This window comes from Protopterus annectens, chromosome 8.part0, assembly GCF_019279795.1.
Source record: "Protopterus annectens isolate FY-2018-M chromosome 8.part0, PAN1.0, whole genome shotgun sequence".
NCBI lineage: Eukaryota > Metazoa > Chordata > Ceratodontiformes > Protopteridae > Protopterus > Protopterus annectens.
In genome coordinates, this window is record NC_056741.1 from 245681391 (window position 1) to 245701785 (window position 20395).

At 42.7% G+C, this 20395-nt stretch overlaps 1 protein-coding gene across 2 annotated transcripts in view; it reads left to right on the top strand.

Moving 5' to 3' along the window:
- The window catches only part of PIAS3 (protein inhibitor of activated STAT 3), a 1163468-nt gene that overhangs the window by 453264 nt on the left and 689809 nt on the right, over positions 1 to 20395 (top strand). For both annotated transcript variants that reach the window (XM_044079722.1, XM_044079721.1), the window contains exon 5: positions 18342 to 18432. In XM_044079722.1, coding sequence (XP_043935657.1) covers positions 18342 to 18432 — 91 coding nt within the window. The remainder of the gene's footprint in view (positions 1 to 18341; positions 18433 to 20395) is intronic.

The window sequence follows — 20395 nt, forward strand, 5'->3', positions numbered from 1 at the left end:
GACAGGCCTCCGAGGTCGAAACAGGATTCGTCGCAGCTGGAGCCAGCGTCCGGTTCGGCTGTCGTCAATGAGGCGCTTTTGCAGCCCCTGTCGTCCGCCACTTCTGAACCGATGGCCGATACGGACTCCCATGGGGAGCCATCAAGGCCTATTGTTTTATCTGCTGCAGGACCTTCGGACGTCGCTCCCTTAGATGGGTCCGGAACCGCTGTGCAGGTACCGGCTTCTGAGGGGGTATTCAGGCCTACTAACATCACCATTTCAAAGACAAAGGCAAAGTCCAAGACTCCAGTTAAACCTAAAGTTTCTGCTACAGCTACTTCTGAAGCTACTCCCAAGACACAGAAGCAATTGCTAAGGATGGCTGAAGATTTGCTTACAATGATTAGGGGTTCTCACCCCCCTCCAGAGAAAAGGCCTCGACAGGATGTTCCTTTGGATTCCTCTGACCAGGCTTCTGTATCTTCTGTTTCTTCCTCTGATCAGGAATATTCCTTTCCTCCTTAGGATTCGGATGCAGAGGATTCCCTGCCCTCTGCTTCTCCGCCTGAGGATTTCTCTTTTGGGGAGACCTTACATGAGATGAGGGAACATTTTCATTGGGAAGGTCAGGATTATTCTGCTTCCAAGAAGGGGCTTAGGGAATTCCTTCTTCTTTCTCAACACAGGCCTTTAGCTATTCCTCCTGTTCTTGATATTGTGGATGATGCCTTTTCTGAGGCTAATTTGAATCCTGATTCCATGCCCCCTGCTCCTTCTAAGCCTGATAGATTTTACAGGGTCTCTGATTCTCATTTATTCTTATTCAAGAACCCTTCTGCGGATCCTGAAACTATTTCTCAGGGTTCTAAGGCTGCTAAGGTTGCTTCTTCCAAAAATCCTATTCCCTCCGAGAAGGATTCTCGTGCCTTAGACAGGTGGGGTAAAAAGGTATATACTTCTGCTACCCTTGCTATTAGGGCTTTAAATTGCCAGTTTCATATGTTTAAATATCAGCAATTTCTTTTGTCTGTTTTGAAGCAAAAGCTTGCTACCTTTCCAGCATGTGCAGAGGATAAGGAATCGCAGGATGTATTGCATGCAACTGAACAAGTGAACAAGCATAGTTTGCATTGTGGTTTTGATGCTTTGGAAGCTTCTTGCAGGGCCGCAGCCTCTGGTACTGTTATTAGGAGACATGCCTGGCTTCGTGAACAAAGTTTGCCGGAACAGTTTAAGGCTAAACTTTTAGATGCCCCCGTTCAGCATGATGTTTTATTTGGATCCAAGGCTGAAGAGGTTATTAAAAAGATGGAAGAAAAGGCAAAATCTATGCAGACTGTGAAAGATTTCTTACAAGTTCAGCCTCCTAGATTTTCCAGGAATTGGCCCAACAAAAATTGGTCCTTTCCCACGTCTGACAGGCCTCAAAGGGGAAGATATAGACGCTCCAGAGGTCGTGGTCAAGCTCAGGCCTCTTACAGATCCAGACAATGGACTGCTTCTTCACCTAGAAGGGGAGAAGACAGATCCCAATCTCAAAGGAAGCAGACTCAATGACTCTCTCGGTTGGGCTTCAGGACCCCCTTACCTGGATGCCCCTCTCGGAGGAAAGCTTTCTCTTTTTTACAAAAATTGGACTCATATTACCCAGGACAAATGGGTATTGGACGTGATTTAAGAGGCTACAAGTTCCATTTTCATACTCTGCCAAGGGTTATCGGTTGGCCAGATCTGCCAAAACATCAATGGGCAGAGGCCTTAAATCAAGTGGATGCTCTACTGGCCATGAGAGCCATAGAGCCTGTTCCTTTCTCAGAAATGGGAAAAGGCTTTTACTCAAGACTATTTCTGGTTCCAAGAAAACAAAACTCATGGAGACCTATTCTGGACCTTTCAGTGTTAAACACCTTTTGGAAATTCCAAAATTCAAAATGCTTACTCTACAACAACTGCTTCCAGTACTCTCCCAGGACGCTTGGATGGTGACATTGGACCTAAAGGAGGCCTACTTACACATTCCCATCAGGCAGGAACGCAAGAAATTCCTCAGATTCAAAGCAGGCTCGAGGCACTTTCAATTCTCTGTACTGCCCTTTGGTTTATCTACTGCCCAGGGTTTTTACCAAGTGCCTGGCCCCAGTAGTGGCTTATTGCAGACTTCAGGGGATTCAGATTTACCCCTATTTGGACGACTGCCTTATCCAGGCAGACAGCAAGGACCTTTTACTTCAACATCTGGATTTTGTTCAACGTCTCTTCCTCCTCCTGGGATTTTCAGTGAACATAAAAAAGTCACAATTGATTCCTTCTCAACAAATGATATTTTTGGGAGCCCTCCTAAATACAACCTTACAAAGGGCTTTCCTTACTCCAGAAAAACAAATACAGCTGGCTTCAATTTTCAAAACCTTGGCAACCTTAACTCAGCTCACTGCAAGGAAATTCCTACAGGCACTGGGCTATATGGCTTCATGCATTCTGTTAATTCCAAATGCAAGGCTTCATATGAGAAAGCTTCAATGGTACCTGAAAAGTGTATGGTCACATCATTACCAAGATCTGGGCACTTTGATTCCTCTGATCCCCTGCCTCCAGAAGGAGTTCCTTTGGTGGTCCAGGGTGTGCGCTTTAAACGAAGGAAAGCCTTTTCGTCTACCTCAACCATCTCAAATCATAACCACGGACGCCTCGGATTATGCTTGGGGAGCACATTTTCTAAACATTTGCCAGCAGGGGACCTGGACAAAGAATCACCTTCACTGGCACATCAATCTGAAGGAAATGTTGGCAGTTCAAAATGCTCTTCTAGCCTTCAAGACCCTTTTGCAACCAGGGCCTCTTCTAATTCGTACAGACAACACCACAGTCATGTGGTACATGGACAAGCAGGGGGGCTCTCATTCATACCCCCTTTGCAGACTAGCTATGACTTTATGGGACATAGCTCTAAGTCTGAATCTGCATCTTCAGGCTCAGTTCATTCCAGGAAAGCAGAATCTCTTAGCAGACAACCTAAGCAGAAACATTTTGGATCCTCACGAATGGATGCTAGACACCAACTTATTCAACAGGATAACTGCAGTTTGGGGGTGTCCCCAGATAGATTTGTTTGCATCCCATCTCAATCATCAGTTGCCTCTCTTTTGCACCAGGTCCTTCCACAAAACAGCTTGGAAAGTGGATGCCCTGTCATTCAGTTGGAGGTACCTTTCGGGATATGCCTTCCCTCCTCTTCCCCGGATATTACTGAAGATAAAACAGGACAAGCCCAAGTTCATCATCTTGATTGCTCCAAATTGGCCTCGACAGTTTTGGTATCCAACCTTACAACATCTGTGCTTGGAACCTCCTTGGATCCTTCCTCTGTACCCTTCTCTTCTGTCTCAGCATCAGGGTCAGATGCTACACCCTCATCTCAAGACCCTTTGCCTGGCAGCTTGGCTCTTCAAGGAAATTTGATTTCTTCTAAGCTCCCCAAACAAGTTTTGGATGTTCTTCTAGAAGCCAGACGGCCTAACACTAGGAAATCCTATGCCTCTAAATGGAAAAGGTTTTGTATTTGGATGCAGGACCGTGGCTCTAATCCTTTTGTGCCTGATCTTTCGTCTATTTTGCTTTACCTTTCAGACCTTTTGTCTAAAGGCCTTTCCTTTTCTTCCATTAAGATTCATGCTTCTGCTATATCTGCTCATTTTAATACCGACCCTCCTGTTTTTTCTCATCCATTGGTGAGACAATTCTTGAGAGGAGCTAAGAATTTGAGGCCTCCCAGGACCCCTCCTGTCCCTGCCTGGGATCTTAACTATGTTTTGGAAAAACTCACTTTGCCTCCTTTTGAGCCTGCTGCGGCTTCTGATATTAAATTTTTATCCTGGAAGACAGTTCTTTTGTTAGCATTGACTTCTGCCAGAAGGGTTTCAGAGTTGCAAGCTCTTATGGCTGTGGAGCCATACCTAATTTTCCATCTTGACAGAGTATCCTTGAGGACCAATCCTACTTTCATGCCTAAGGTGATTTCAAAAGTTGCTTTAAATCAGACAATTCACCTTCCTACCTTCTTTCCTAATCCTCAAAATAAAGGGGAAAGGATTTTGCATTCATTGGACGTACACAGACAGTTACGATTTTACTTGGACAAGACTAAAGAGTTCAGAAAATCTAACCAATTGTTTGTTTCTTTTGCCTCTAGTTCTCTTGGAAAGGCTATTTCCAAACAAACTATTTCCAAATGGATTGCCTATGGAATAAGATTTTGTTACACTCATCATGGGAAACAGTTTCCAGGTACTGTGAGAAGTCATTCTACTAGAGCAGATGCCACTTCTACTGCTTTTCTCAGAGGAGTCCCTACCAAGGATATCTTGGAAGCTGCCACTTGGAGTTCTGTGCATACCTTTTCCAAGCACTACAGTCTCCCTTTGTATTCTAAGACCAGGGCAGGTTTTGCCTCTGCTGTTTTGCAGGGCCTTCTTGCTGCCCCTTCTTCTATCTAAGCCTCCTCCCTTTCTTCACTGCTTTGGGATTCCACCCTACAGTTATGACTGCAACAGTGAAACACGAAGAACATAGTACAGTTGTGTACACCTACCATAAATGTAGATGTTCGAGTGTCTTCACTGTTGCAGTCGGTGTTTCCCTCCCTCCTATCCCCTCTTTTTTTTTTTTTTTTCACTTTATGGTGTGTTTGTGTTTCCTTGTGGGACTCATTTTTTGTTTATTGGGGATTTCTGACATCTGGGGCAAGAAAGGCTGGAGAAGATGGCGTCTGCTGAGGGCTATGTACCAGAGCGTACTGACGTCAGGGTACTAGCTTGTGCAGCCGACGCCGGACCCAGACTTTGTGATTCTGGCCGACCTCGGGCTGCCTGCCGGCAGGATCACCCTACAGTTATGACTGCAACAGTGAAGACACTCGAACATCTATATTTATGGTAGGTGTACACAACTGTACTTTCCTTCCTGTTCTGTAAGGGAAGGGTTTTACTCAGAAATATTTCTGTAACCAAAGAAAGAAGCCTTGTGGAGTACTAGATTTTACTTTTTAAGTACGTCTAGATTTTACTTTTTAAGTACGTCTAGATTTAAGGCATGCTTATATTGTAGTAGCCATGGATTTCAGACATCTTTACGAGATTTGCTGTGTCTGGATTACACTTTCAGTTTTCTGCATTACCTTTTTGGTTATCTGCTGCTCCATTGGTGTTTACAAAGTGTCTAACTCCAGTGATAACCCATTGCAGACTGCAGGGTGTTCAGATTTACCTTGTCTAGGAAATGTGCTTATCTCTGCAGAATCTTTTTTCAAAGCGTCAGAATTTCTCACTTGGGTAAAAGATCTCATTCACAGAGTAGGCTGAGAGCTGTAGTTTCTGTGGTGCAGGGTTTGATTTTTTTTTTTTAGCCCTCATTTCCCTACTGTATGACCTCAAGTAAGTCACATAACCAGACAGTACTTGGGGGCAGCTGGGAATTTGGTCTAGGCTGCTCTACAGCCTCTAACAAGAGACATATCAAACTTTGCTTGGAGAAATCTTTTTGTTTTGGGGGGGGGGGTGTCTGAGTGCAATGTTTGAACAAAAAAGACCGAACAAAACAAGTAAACATCAAGGAGATGTTAGCAGTGATAAGTGCACTTAATTCTCTAAATCACCTGTGGTCCCTATGCCCTCGTCGGATTTATTTATTTTATTTATTCCAGTTTGATTACCGGGGAGGTCCACTGGGCTTAAGAGCCTGTTTTCAGTGGAGGCCCGGGGAGAAAAGCTTCACGTAGCAAAGTTAATTACATGAAAATATCAGAGAGTACAAACAATGGGTTCCTTTAACAAGAAAAAGTCAAAGACAATTACAGTTATTGTTCAGAAAAATAAACAAACTTTTAGTATAAAGGCTAGATAGTATTATCTAGTTACAAAATGAATCAGTGGATTGAGAGTAAGGTAGGAAGAAAAGGTTAGCCTGGAGTAAAGGGGGAGGAGGGCATGAGAGGTATGGGTGGAAGAGTGCAGTTGCATTTCTTGTTCAGGTAGAGGTAGGAATGAAGTTGAGTTTTGAAGATAAGATGGTTGTTACAGGTCCTTAGAGAGGAGGGTAGAGCATTCCATTTTTTTGCTAGGGAAAAGGATAGGAGAAGCTGACCAGCTGGGCGCTTGGGTTTTTGAACGGTGATCAGGTTTTGGTGAAAGGATCTAAGGGGTCTGAGAGGGGTATAAGGTTGTAGAATGTTAGAGCAGGGCAGTTAGTGGGTTGGAATAGTAAATTGTGGGCTGTGGTAATTTGGAGAAAGTCAAGTAAGTTAGGGAGTTCAAGCCAGTTTCGTCAATGAAAGGCGGTGCAGTGATGAGAGGAGGATTTGGCATTGGTAGCAAATCTGGAAATGTTGTTATAACAAACTTCAAGTTTGGAGGTGAGTGTGGAAGATAAGTTAGTGAGCAGAGGAGCGCCATACATAAGAGAGGGAAGGAGGTAGGTAGAGGCAAAAGTTAGTCTGGTGGAAGGAGAGAGGAAGTGGTTGTTTCTGTAAAGTAGGCCTAGTTTTATGTGTGTTTTCTTGATGTTTACCTGGATATGAGTGTTCAATTTTAGTTGATTGTCAATTGTGACACCAAGAAGTTTGGCAGAGGGTACAATCTCGATGGTGGAGTTATTGAGACTGGTTATATGGAGGGGAGTTATTGTCAAGAGGGGGGGATTTTGAGGGGAAGAATAGAAGGATTTTTGTTTTATTGGCATTTCGTGAGAGGTGATTTTGGAGCATCCAGTTTTCAGTGGTTGAGAAGGCTTTTTGTGTCCGAGATTGGAGCTCTGTTAGGTTGGTAGCGCAGCGGATCAAAGTGGAGTCATCAGCGTATTGCACAATTTTGGTGTTAGGAATGGCTTTGTGGAAGTCATTAATGAAGATATTAAATAGCAATGGGCCAAGTATGGAACCTTGGGGTACTCTGGTAGGGGTAGGAAGGAAAGAGGAGGTGGCTTGGCCCCATTTCACGGCTTGGGACCTGTTTGAAAGGTAGCTAGAGAACCATGAGAGAGTTGAGAGAGGTTGCCATTGGAGAGATGGCTTAGAAGGTGGGTATGAGAGATAGTATCAAAGGCTTTGGATAAGTCAAGCAGAACAGAAGATACCATATTACCAGAGGCACGGGCGGAGTTTACAGAATGTAAGAAGGAGAGAAGGGTGGTGTTAGTACTGTGTCCTGGGCGGAAGCCGTGTTGGGTAGGAGAGAGTAGCTTATGTTTGGTAAGGAATAGCAAGAACTGCAGGTGGATACATTTTTCAAGAATTTTGGAGACGGGGGAGAGGATGGCTATGGGGCGGAAATTGGAGACATTACAATTTTTGCCACCCTTATGAAGTGGAATAATAAATGCAGAATGCCGAAGTTTGGGAACATAGGATTCACTTAGTGATCTATTGATCAGGATGCTGATAGGCAGAGCAATAGCATCAGAGGCTATTTTTAGGAAGGAGGATGGAATGCTGTCAGGGGCGTTGGAGCAAGGCTTAAGTTTATAAAGAAGTTTTTTTATTAGATTGGTGGAAATGGGTTTAAGTTCAAAAATAAGGTGTAGAGATGAGGGAGGTGGAGATTGAGCGGGGGGTGGGGGTTAATGTTGGTAAAGGTCTTAGTTAGCTCAGCGATAGAAGACGTAAAGAAGGTATTGAATAGCGAGGCAATTTCGGGGTCAGATTTGCTGGTGTCTGGACAAGGGTTGTTTTTTGTACCTGGGCTGAGGAGGGAATTAATAGAGTTCCAGAACTGTTTGGGATTTTTTGCATGATTTTCTTGCAATTTCGGGGTCAGATTTGCTGGTGTCTGGACAAGGGTTGTTTTTTGTACCTGGGCTGAGGAGGGAATTAATAGAGTTCCAGAACTGTTTGGGATTTTTTGCATGATTTTCTTGTAGTTTAATGTAGTAAGATGTTTTATCTTTAATGACTTGTTTTGTGGCTAGGTTTCTGAATTGTTTATATTTAAGTAGTATTTCTGGCTGTTTATGGCAGAGGTAAGTTTTCCATGTTTTATCCCTTTGTAGCATTATCTTTTTTGTATCTTTGGTGTGCCATGGGGTGGTCTTAATTTTGACTCTTTTAGTTCTGATTGGAGCAAGGGAGTTAAGGACAGTTAAGAATGTAGAATTGAAGTAGTCAACGGCTTTGTCTAATGGTAGTATTTTTAAGGGGTTCCAGTTAGTTAGTTTAAGGGAGTTAGAGAAGGTGGTGGGTTTAAAGTTAGACAGGTTAACGAGTATGAATGTATTGGTGAGAGTGTGATGAAGTGGGAGTAGCTCGAAGGGTGAAGGCAGGGAGGTGGTCTCCTAATGAGTCAGGAATGACACTGGATTTTATGACTTTGTTAGGATGAGATACTAGAGTCCAGTCAAGTATGGAGCCTGGAGGGTTGGTTTTGTTAGGCCTGGTAATGGAGTTTGTAAGTTGAGTGAAGTTGAGTAGGTTGATTGTTATTATGGGATTAGGGCTGATGATTTTTCCCCAGTCAATATTTACATCACATCTCCCATGTAGGTTTCTAGTTTAATATTGGATGAGGTCCAGGATAGTATGTCTTCCAGGGTATTGGTGTTGTTACCAGGGGGAATATAGAGGGAAATAATGCAGATACATTTATGGGTATTTATTTTTAGTAGGCCAGTCACAAGTTCAGCATTAGAGAAAGAGGGAATAGGGTTAGGGTAAGGAGAGATGGACAATTGGTTTGAGTAGATTAAAGCTACACCACCACCTCTTCTACTTGGGCAGTCAGATCGGAGAGATTGAAATCCGGGGAGGAAGGAATTCGGAGTCACTTATATGAGGTTTTAGCCAGGTTTCAGAGATAGCTACTATGTCTGGTAGGTTATGGTTGAGCCAGGCATGGAAGAGGGTTAATTTTTTTATTAAGCTTTGGGCGTTGATGGTGAAGAGTTTAAGGTTTTTACTTGAGGGTTTGGTGCTGGTGCTGGGGAGGTTTGTTGGAGAGAGGTTTGGTCCGGGATTAGGGTGGATGTCTCCGGCTAGACAAAGGTAAGTGGGAAGGTGAATATGTTTGTTAGGTTTGTGTTTGGTTAGAGAAGGCTGATAGAGATTTGTTTTGGGTTTGAAGTAATTAGAAGAGTTTGGAAATGCTTTTACATTTAAGAGAAGGATAGGGTGGAGGGGAATTAGAGGATGAGATATTATGAAAGTGAGATGTAGGGATGTTATGAGTGGGAGATGGGGGAAGGATTAAATAGAGATCAGTGAAGGAGGTGGTATGGTAAAGAGTAAGTAGAAATAAGGGCAAGGATATAGAGATAAGGAATGAGAAGGGGGTGGGTGAGATTTGGGGGCAGGGTAGGGGAGCGGAGTGAGCCCGCAGGGCGAACGGAGCGGGAAGAGCCAAGAGAGGTGGGAAAGGAGCAGAAAAACAGTCCGATACTGGAGGAGGATAGCTACAGCTTGGGTGCAGGTATTCTGTTTACTAGCTAGGGTTTCTTATAGTTAAACTGTGAAATTATGTTTGTAAGTTGCACGTTTTGGAGGAAGTGCATGAGTGTGTGGCAGAAGTATCACTGTTTCAGTAGAGAAGGGCAGAGACACGTTCTAGGCAGAGAAAATATATGGAGCAGAAAAGGTTTATATCTGGTCATCTATGTCTAGAGTAAGCTGCCACCTAGTGGAGAAAGGAGGGTGGTACACTTTGAAGAGGTTCCTCTAAGAAGTAAGGTTTAAGGAAGAATAGATAGAGGTAGTGAGGGGACTAAAAGATTAGACTGTAGATCAAGGTTGGGGCGGGGCAGTGCAATGGCCTACGGTAGGCTTACCTACAAGCGCACCAAGGTAGGATGCTGCTTAAGTTTAGATAGGCACTAGTATAACATATATGAGACTAATTACATACACTGAGTTTCTTTAGTAATGGAGAGTCAAGATCCCAGTATTTGTAGAGTAGATCAGACAGATTGTCCAGAGACGACTTCTCTTAAAAGGATGGGTTTCCTGTTTAGTAGTAACAAAAGGGGGGAGAACACCCGTGGGAGCAGCTGTAAAAGGAGCGAAAAAAAAAAGTTAAATTGGGGTAGGGAAGAATAGGTAGAGGGAAAGTGCAGGGAAGAGGTAAGTTCAGAGTAGAGGTGGTTAGTCTTATAGAGTAGAGTAAAATGGAGGAAAGAAGGGAGAAGGGAAAAAAAGAGCAGGCAGAGGGAAAGAGAAGTTGAGAGGTAGAGAAAAATGGAGGCAGAAATAGTTGAGCAGTAGTTTTGTAACAAACTTATCACTTCAAATCACATGCACATTAGAAACAATCAGTGCCCATGTAAGTCACCCAAATGGCAAAAAAAAAAAAAAACATTTGTTATGCATTTAATAGTCAAGTTCAGAAAATAAATAAAGCGTGCTAAGGGTATATTGTAAAGCTATATCTGCAGCTAGTTTAGGTAGTGCGGAAGCTGTGTTTGCTGGTAAAGATACTATAAAGCTTTTTACTGCCAAAACAAAGGTCGCTAAGAGTGAATTACTGAGAGCCGTATCGGCAGCTGTAAAGCATTTAATGGCCGTGACTTGTCAGGACAAAATACATTATTTGGTATGTAATGGTAAACACACAAAAAAAAAAAAAAAGCGCTAATATACTGCAGAAAGCTGTATCAGCAGCTACTGGGTATATTGTAAAGCTTATATCTGCAGCTAGTTTAGGTAGTGCGGAAAGCTGTGTTTGCTGGTAAAGGCACTGTACAGCTTTCAGCCGCCAAAAACAATGATCACTAAGAGAGAACTTTTTTTCCCGTATCGGCAGCTGTGAGGCATTTAGCGGCCGTGACTTTGCAGGGAAGAAAAAACATATATATATTATTTGGCAAGGAATGGTAAAAAAAAAAAAAAAAAAAACACAAAAGTCGCTAATGTTATACTGCTGAAATACATTAGAAGATGCTAATTACAAAGCAGATAACAAAGAAAATAACACTGTGCTACCATAGCAATGAGTAATGTAAGCTCTTTGGTGCATAAACTACAGACATAATGCAGTCGCTAATTTGATCACAGACAGCAACATAAGCAAGGAACATCTGGATTTTACTGTGTCTGCAGATTTTCGCTCATTCTGATGAATTCAGGAGGACTCTTCAGAGATCATTTTGGTTCTCTCTCTTTTGGCCCAGGCAGCAGTGGTTCTCCCTTTTTGTAATGGCCAAGAGCAGTTACCACAAAATTCCTAACAGACTGGACCTACTCATACAAGACCGGGGTTAGTGCACCTCAGCTTGAAACAACTTCAGCTGCCTGGATGGTAGAATTGTAATACCTATTTTCTGAGAATGTGCAGCAGGTACTAAAAGAGTCAAAGAAGCCTGCTACTAGGAAGTCGTTCATTAGCGAATGGAAAAGATTTTGTAGTTGATGCCACATTAAGAACCAAGACCATTTTAAGGCTAGCATTTCTCATTCTACAATGTCTGTCTTTTTATCCTCTGGCCTTTCATATTTTTCCATCGATGTTAACTTGTCAGTCATTTCAGCATGTCTGCCCATGTATCCTCCTTTTTTAATGCGTTTCATAGCAAGATGTTTTTGAAAGGGGTTCTGCATACCCGGATCCATCTAGAAAGTGGATTGCTCCAGTTTGGTTTAGAAAATTGAGCTCTTGGTTCATTTGAACCAGTTCAGCAGGCTTATTTGGAAAACGGATTTGATGATTGGATTTCTGCTAGAAGACTATCTAAAGTTGTAAACTTTTATGTTGAATCAACCTTGTCTCATTTATTGTATTTTTATTTTTATTTTACATTTGTTAACCGGGAGAGTCCGACTGGATACATGTCCATTTTCAGCGGAGGCCCGGGGAGAAAAGCTCCAGGTACATAACAGACATAGGAACATTGTTAATGCAAAAAAGGAAGATAGTTGAGTTCTAAATACAATATAAAGATACATCACATCTTGGGGAAAAAAATAACAGCAGCATATAAAAAAAAAACATAGGTCAGTTACAAAGGCGAGGCACCTTGTTAAAAAGTGGTTAAGGATAGTGAGGTAAGAGAAGGGTAAATGATAGTGGTTAATCAGGTTTGGAACAGGGACATTGCCAGAGAGTATTGAGATGGGGTTTAAGCTTTTTTTTGAATTGTAGGAGTGAAGGTTCTGAGGTGAGCATGGTCGGTAGGGAGTTCCACATTTTACCTACAAAGTTTGAGAATAGAGAATCCCCAGCAGAATTATTGGCTTTGGTAGTTTGAGCTAAGATCTTATTGGAGGAGCGTAAAGATTGCAGGTTAATATAGGGTGAATGATGTTTTCAGAGCTGGTGTTTTCTCTGGGTGATACAGTATCTGGTGAGCCGTTTTGAGTTGGTTGAAATGGAGTTGGCTGGAAAACTCTAACCACCCTAGTTGCTTCAAGTTAGTGCAGTGGTGTGTTCTAAAGGTGGAATTTGTGGCAAATCTAGCTATGTGATTGTAACAAGACGCAAGTTTGTTAAGGGTTGTCTTGTTTAGGTTTGTAAAAGGGGAGGCATAGAAAAGAGTTGATAGTAGGTGTGTGCTGGCAATTGTAATTTTAGCGTGAGGATTGAGAAAGTGTTTTACTTTATAGAGAGAGCCAAGCTTTTTATTGACGGTTTTGATGGTTAGATTGAAATGGGTGTCAAATTTAAGGGAGTTATCAATGGTAATACCTAATAGCTTTGTGTGAGCTTCTGGTGATATAGTGATTCCATTGGAGGATGTAATAGAGAAGGTGGGGGGAAAGTAAGCAGTTTTGTTTTGTTGGGGTTGAGAACTAGTTGACGACTTGAGAACCATTTTTCTATTAGGTTGAAGGTGTCTTGGGTTGAAGCAGTGAGGTCTGCCAGGTTGGAGGCAGTGCTGATGATAGTCGAATCATCTGCATATTGAATGCATGTGGCATGGGGGGTGATTGTGGGCAGGTCATTAACAAAGATGGTGAAGAGAAGAGGGCCAAGAATAGATCCTTGGGGAACTCCAAGTGTAACAGGTAGGCATGTGGATAATTTGTCCTGCCATAGAACAGCCTGTTGCCTATTGGACAGGTAGGATTGGAACCATTTCAGCGTGGAATTGCTGAGTGATAGTTTTTTTAATGTATGGAGGAGTTGAATGTGGTTCACCATATCAAAGGCCTTGGAGAGGTCTAAGAAAAGAGCAGATGATAGTTTATTATTGTTTCTGAAGTTATTGATGGTATTAGAAAAGGATAGTAGGACTGATGTGGTACTGTGATTTGGCCTGAAACCATGCTGGGAGTTGGCTAGAATTTTATTTTTGGTGAGGTGTTCCATCAGTTGTTTGTGGACACACTTTTCCATAATTTTGGCCAGGGGTGAGAGTATAGCTATAGGTCTGTAGTTGGTTAGCTCTATTACCACCTTTATGGAGAGATATAATGTGGGACATTTTCCATATGGAGGGGATGAAGGCTTCTGACAAGGTACGGTTTATGATTATGGAGACGGGATAGGAAATGGCCTCAGCTGCTTTTTGCAGAAACTCAGCTGGGAGAAGGTCAGCTGCTAGCTTAGTGGGTTTTAGTTTTTTAAGAAGAGATGTTATAGAGGATATGGGTACTGGATCGAGGGTAAATAGATGATCTGATGTAGTTGTAGTATTCTGCTGGCATGGGTAGTGGAGTGGGCTGGTTGTTTGTTTGAATTGTGTGGCCAGGGATTGTATAGTTTCTGTGAAGAAACTATTGAATGTGTTAGCAATGTTTACAGGGCACTGTTGTTTGCAAGTTGTTGGAGTGGGGGTGGTTGCCTGGCCTGGGTTCAGGAGCTTGTTTAAGCCTGCCCAGAATTTTTGTGGATTATTAAGGTGTTTGTGTTGGAAGTGGAGGAAGAAGTTTTTTTTATCATTTAAGATCATTCTTTCACAAAGAGAGTTTTTTTGAGAACAACTTCACTTATACCTAAAGTGGCATCCATGTTTATTTCAAGTCAAGCTATCCATCTCCTCATTGTCTTTTCAGAACCTAAAGTGAATGAGAGAGGATTCTTTATATTCTGTCATAGTCAAGTCTGATACTGTCTTCGCCAAACTAAAATCTTCAGAAATTCTGGTGTTATTCAGTCTTTATGAAGATAAAAAGGACAAGAGTGTCAAAGCCAACAACTTCCAAATTATATAGGTTCATAGATAGGTTAATAGATTATTACTAGGCTAACTGCCCTTGTAGGTCATTTTAAGCCTAGCCGACTACCCCATGTGAGAATCAAACCCTGCACCTTGTGTTTTCAAGGTAAACACCTTAACCATGATGCCAGCCTCCCACCCCCAATAGATTAGTACTAGGCTAATTGCCCTTGTGGGCCATTTTAAGCCTAACCAATTACCCCATGTGAGAATCAAACCCTACACCTTGTTTTTGTAAGGTAAACACTTCAACCGTTATGCCAACCTCGCACCTAGTTATGATGTTTCCTTCTGTTACTGTGATTGTAACAAGTAAATTCTAGGCAGGGTCACAGCACATCCTACTAGGGCCTTGGCTTTTGTGGCTTTTTGGAAAGGAAGGTATAGACTCAGAATGTTCCAGGTGCAGCAACTTGGTCCTCTGTATGTACTTTCACAAAGCACTCCAGATGTCTAGAGCAGGCTTTGCTAGGACCTTCTCCAGGGACTCTTGAACCCTCATCCTTCCTTCTTCCAAACCTTCTAAGTTTTGGTATTTTACCTTTGTGGCTAAGGCTACATGCAGCCATGATGTAATGATGAATTAAGTATAGTACTTTTATTTAAATAATCTTACCATAACAGTAGATGTTAGAATAAACCACTGCTACAGTAGTTGCTCCCTCCCCCTATTTTTTGTATGATTTTTATTTGCTGGGGTGAGGACATTGATTTTTTTGCATACCTAGCATTGACTTATTTCAGGGTCTGTTCTCCCTTTTTCAGATGACATGCAAGCCCTGAAGGGCTTGGTGCCCAGACTCTTAATACCCCCCCCCCCCAGCTAAATTTGATAACTGTCTGGGCGAGTGGAATGTGCCGTTAAGCTTTGGAAGCTGGCTAGCTATTGTATCCTTTGCAGGGTGTAACCTACCTATCAAAGGTTATTGCAGCAGAAATGTATTCAAACATCTCTTTTTAGTGTGTGACTGTTTACATAACCATACCCCCACCCACAAGTGTAACAAGCGCGTGTGAGAGGTTAGGGCTTTGGGACTTCCCACCAGATTTGATAGTGCAAGAACAGCTGGCTGCAGTTTGATGACAACTCCTTAACTCTGTACTCTTAGGCTGATAAGAGTAAGTACAAGGCCCCTGCCCAGTGAAGGAAATATCCAAGACTTCTCCCTTTTCTTTGAGACCTTTTAGTATGCAGCTTTGTTGTTTGGTCCCCTACTCAGCTAGGTGCAGAGCCAGAATTGGTCCCTTGGGCAGTGGACACCCGGGATTGATGGCGCTAGGGCTAAAGTCCTGTGTTGACTCCATCTGTTATGAAACGGATGCAAAAAAAAAATCTTCATTCTGTTGCAGCTAATTTATTAATTTGGCAAGTGCTGTGTGGCATATGTAGGTCTGTTTTGTATCTGGCACACTTCTGGCTGTAGTCTTTCTAGGTCAACCATCAATTTATTTTGAAACAGCAGCTGACTAAGCCTTTTTAGCGCACTAAGAACAGAGGCGCATCATAAGAGTCATTGCTGTAGGTACTAGTAACATATGCTATGAGACTGTTGGCATAAGTCACTTCTGGTTAGATCATCAGAGAATTGAACATGTCTAGAGTTGCAGTCTGTCTCATTCAGTAACAAGTAGTTGAAGCCCAGGTTCATAATTAAGGAGAGACAGTACACCTGTATGCTCTGATTTCTTGTGCCTCAGAGCTGAATAGTTCATCCCTTAGCTTCAGTGTAGTCTTTTAGTAGTTTCTTCAGGCCTAGATCTTCAGCATTGGTGAAGAAACTTTTCCATTTTCTAGCATGCACACATTTGAAAAGTGCCCTTTCTCTAGTTTGTTTCTTCTTCAGTTCAATAGCAAAGCTTACCAACACATGTTGTTGTGGATCTCACACAAGGTGCAGAACACTGGCACTTAAAGCAGTTGCTTAGCAGAGAACTATAGTACAGGAAAGTGACCATTTTGTACATTTGTTAAAAAAGGGGCCACGGTCAGCAGAAGAGGAAGATATTGCAAGCTGCTTTTGAGCATAGAACATTTCTGCCCATTACTTGGTGCTTCCAGTTGCTATCTCCATGTTTCGTGATCATTGCAGGAATCACATTTGTAATCCAAGTCTCAGTCCTTGGAAATGACCTCCAGGAAGACATCCACCATTCTAGAGGTTTCAGATGTTTCCAGAATGTCACCGTCTCCCCTCCTAGAAGGCCAAGTAGGAGCGCATTCCACTGGGATAGCAGCATCTGTTTTCTTTAAGAATGCTTTGTCTTAGCCTGTCTGTGATGAATTAGCTTACGCCACCATCACCCAGTTTTTCCAGACATTACAAATTAGATGTGAACTATTGGGAACAGGACAAGTTTTGCCACTGCACTTCAATGTGGTTTACTGAAACCTATTCCCTTGTTAGACTACTGGTTCATGTGTGTATGGAACTATACTTGGTAACTCTTAAGAGGAGCATATTAAATTTGTGTTGGTATACTTCCTGAATAACAGGATTACATCTGCAGTACATCTTCCCATCCACAATCTTCCTTATTTTTTTTTCCAGATTGTATTCATCAAATTAGCCTAATGAACTGGCAACTACCTCTTGGAGACTGGATTGGGGGGTGTCCTTGCCTAACGGGGCCTTTGGTGATGGGATTAGTTAAGAGTGACATGAGTAGTGAATTAAGGAGTTTTATTTCTGAAACTAATTTTGTAAAGCATAATTTATTGCTTATTATAGCAAAGAACTGCAGTGCAGAACATGTTACGTAAGTAACTATTGCTGTTGTTGCTCGGCCAAAACCTTTAAACTATGTATACTAACTACCATGCTAAATGAATGAATGATGTGTGACTGATGTTCTTCGTGGTTCACTGTTGCAGTCATCACATTTGGGTTATCTTCTTGCAGTAGCCCTCAGTCGGTCTGATTAACAAAGTCTTGGGTCCTGCGTCGGTTGCTGTCCCTTCTTCCATGATGTCAGGTCGTCAGGGGTATAAAACATATAGCCAACACTATTACATCAGTCATTCTTACCGTGCGGTGCCTGAAGCAGAAGCAGTTCGCAAGTGCCGATCGGCCGACTCCTGAAATTTTCATTTTCCAGTTTCAGAACCGAAGTCTTCAGTTAAAAGGCAAACCATTTCCAAAATGGATAGGCCATTGCATTCATTTCTGCTACAAGCACCATGGAAAGCCTATCCCACGGGGATCCAGACCCCACTCAACCAGGGTTACATCTACCTCTACAGCCTTTCTCAGAGGCGTCCCTACCAGGGACATCCTAGAAGCTACCTGGAGTTCTGTACATACTTTCAACAAGCATTACCATCTGCCAATTTTCTCTAAATCCAGAGCTGGCTTTGTCACTGCAGTCTTGCAGGGCATTATAGCTGGTCCTAATGCTATCTAAATTCCTCCTCCCATCCTTAGCTTTGGGAATCTACCCAAATGTGATGACTGCAACAGTGAAACACGAAGAACATAGTACAGTTGTGTACACTTACCATAAATGTAGATGTTCGAGTGTGTTCATTGTTGCAGTCCTGGTTACCCTCCCTCCAGCCCCCTTACCTTTTTTGGCTATACCTCTACTCTCCTTTACTATGCTCAAAATCTTTTTGGTGTATTTGCTTTTTTGTTGGAGGTATAACCTTGTATATTTATAGATTTAATGGCTTCCCATTAGGGGGGCACCTGACATCTGGGGCAAGAAAAACTGATGTAATGGCATCGGCTGCATGTTTTATACCCCTGACGTCATGGAAGAAGGGATAGCAACCGACGCAGGACCTAAGGCCGACTGAGGGCTACTGCAAGCAGATAACCCAAATGTGATGACTGCAACAGTGAATACACTCGAACATCTACATTTATGGTAAGTGTACACAACTGTACTTTCTTTTCCCAGTTTTGAGTAGTAATTCTGCATTTAATGTAAAATCATTTTTCTTAGAGTTTGTGAAAGATCACACAACTTTTGGGAACATTCGTTAGTGTAACTTTAAATTGTATGTTTGGATATATGCAGATTTTTTTCCATAGAAATTGTTCCAAGTTTGCACTTTAATTTGCTACATAGCCTTGGATGTTTTAATTACTTAGTAGAATTTGTTCAGATTTCGAGGATTGATTCACTTCTGAGAATGTGTTTTCATTAGAAATTTCAGCATTTGTTTAGTAATGTACTTGAAAGTGATCTCATTTTAAACATTATTTATATTTTTTTGCTTCTTAAAACAGGTTCTGTTTATGTGAGACCAGTTGCCCCCAGGAAGATTATTTCCCTCCTAACTTGTTCGTGAAGGTCAATGGGAAGTTGTGTCAACTACCTGTAAGTAATTTCAGCATCATTGTGGCACAGCATTTTTTATTCCATTAGCAGATGTCAGAATTAGTTAAGTTTAGGCTGATGGCTTTCGGCATTTACACCAGCATGCTGACTGTTCACTATTGCTCAAAGTATGTACATGTGCTACTGTTTTAGGCTGTAACCTTTCACAGATGTTGTTTATTTCATGATTACATGGGAACACATTGTAGATATATTCACTTGTAAGTGCTAAGCACAGTAGTCACTGATACACTGGGTTCATTATTCCTGCATATTAGCCAAGGGCAGATGTCCTTCAAGGATGCATCTGCAGTCCTTACAAATGGGTTGTCCTGTCGTCAGGCAGCCCTTCGGTCGGCCAGATTCCAAAGTCTGGGTCTGGCCTCGGCTGGTGTCGCACTTCACCCGACGTCATCACTGCTGGTCTTCGGGTATAAAGGCATCAGCCGACGCCATTTTCCTCAGTCTTTCTTGCCGCGTGGCCAAGCAGAAGCTGTTCGCAAGTGCCGGTCGGTCAGATCCAGAGATTTCTACTACCGAATACTACTTCAAGACTTCTAAAGCTAAGTACCCGCTGGGGACTCTTTCTTGCCTCAGCCGATGTCAGAAAAAGTGAATAACTGTTTAACTTGTGGGAAACAAATACCTCATAAAGATTTCCACTCTTACTGCTTACCTTGTTTAGGCCCAGACCACGACGTAGCAGCTTGTTTAGCCTGTGCTTTTTCAACTGACGAACGCTTAGGCCGGTCGGAGTTTGCTGAACAGTTTTTCGCTCAGATTTTGCACATAATGCCGCCGGATCCTCCGACTACTCAAATGATTAAGAAACAAAGAAAGGACCGACACTCGCGGTCCGCGGTTTCGGCCGAAACCACGGTTAAGCAAACCGCGAGTGTCTCGGTTTCGGCCGAAACCGAGCAAACGGTTCAATCTTCAGCCGAATCCATGACTACTACCGAGGCCCCTTCTACCCTAGTTGAGTCGGCCTTTGAAGTTTTGCCTACTACCGTGGTTTCACAGGAATTATCGGACACCATCCCTTTGGATGTCTCTACTCCAGCACGTGGTGCTGCTAGGCCTCCTGCAGCCATGTCTATAAAGGCCTTTGCCAGGGCTAAAGCAGCCAAAACTTCCAAGTCTGTGCCTGTTGAGCCCCCCTCTCACAGGCCCAGTTCCAGTTCCCAAATGCTTACTCTGGCAGAGGATCTCATCTCTTTAATAAGGGGATCCCAATCTCACCCAGACAGGGCCTCTCAACCTCCAGAAAAGAGACCTAGAGCAGAGCCCCCTGAGCCAGTGTCCTCAGATGACTCTTCTGATGATACAGACAATACAGATCATCCAGAGGCTCCTTTTTCTACTTATGAAGATTCCGATGCTGAAGAATCGATTCCTTCTGCCTCTCCACCAGAGGAATTTTCCTTTGGGGAAACCTTACATGCCATGAGAGAGCAATTCCAATGGCAGGGACAAGATTTCTCAGATTCAAGAAAAAGGCTTAGGACCTTTTTACACTTACCGCAACATAGGCCTTTAGCTATACCTCCAGTTCTTCCTGTTGTGGATGATGCATTTAATGATGCTTGCACTGCTCCTGATACTTTACCTCCAGCCCCTGCTAAGCCCGACTGGTTTTACAGGGTCCCGGACACTCATCACCACTTATACAAGGCTCCTTTTGCAGATCCTGAGACTATCTCCCAGGGGCCTAAGGCAGTAGCTTCGACCTCAGCGAAAAACCCTCTCCCTTCTGAAAGGGAATCCAGGTCCTTAGAGAGATGGGGTAAAAAAGTATACACCTCTGCTACACTCTCTGCTAGAGCTTTGAACTGTCAGTTTCATATGATCCAATACCAAGAGTTTATGCTTGATCAGTTAACTAAGAAACTGTCCTCTGATGATTCCTTAGATAAGAAATATGTTCTAGAAATGGTGAATAACATTCAGCAGGTTAGTAACC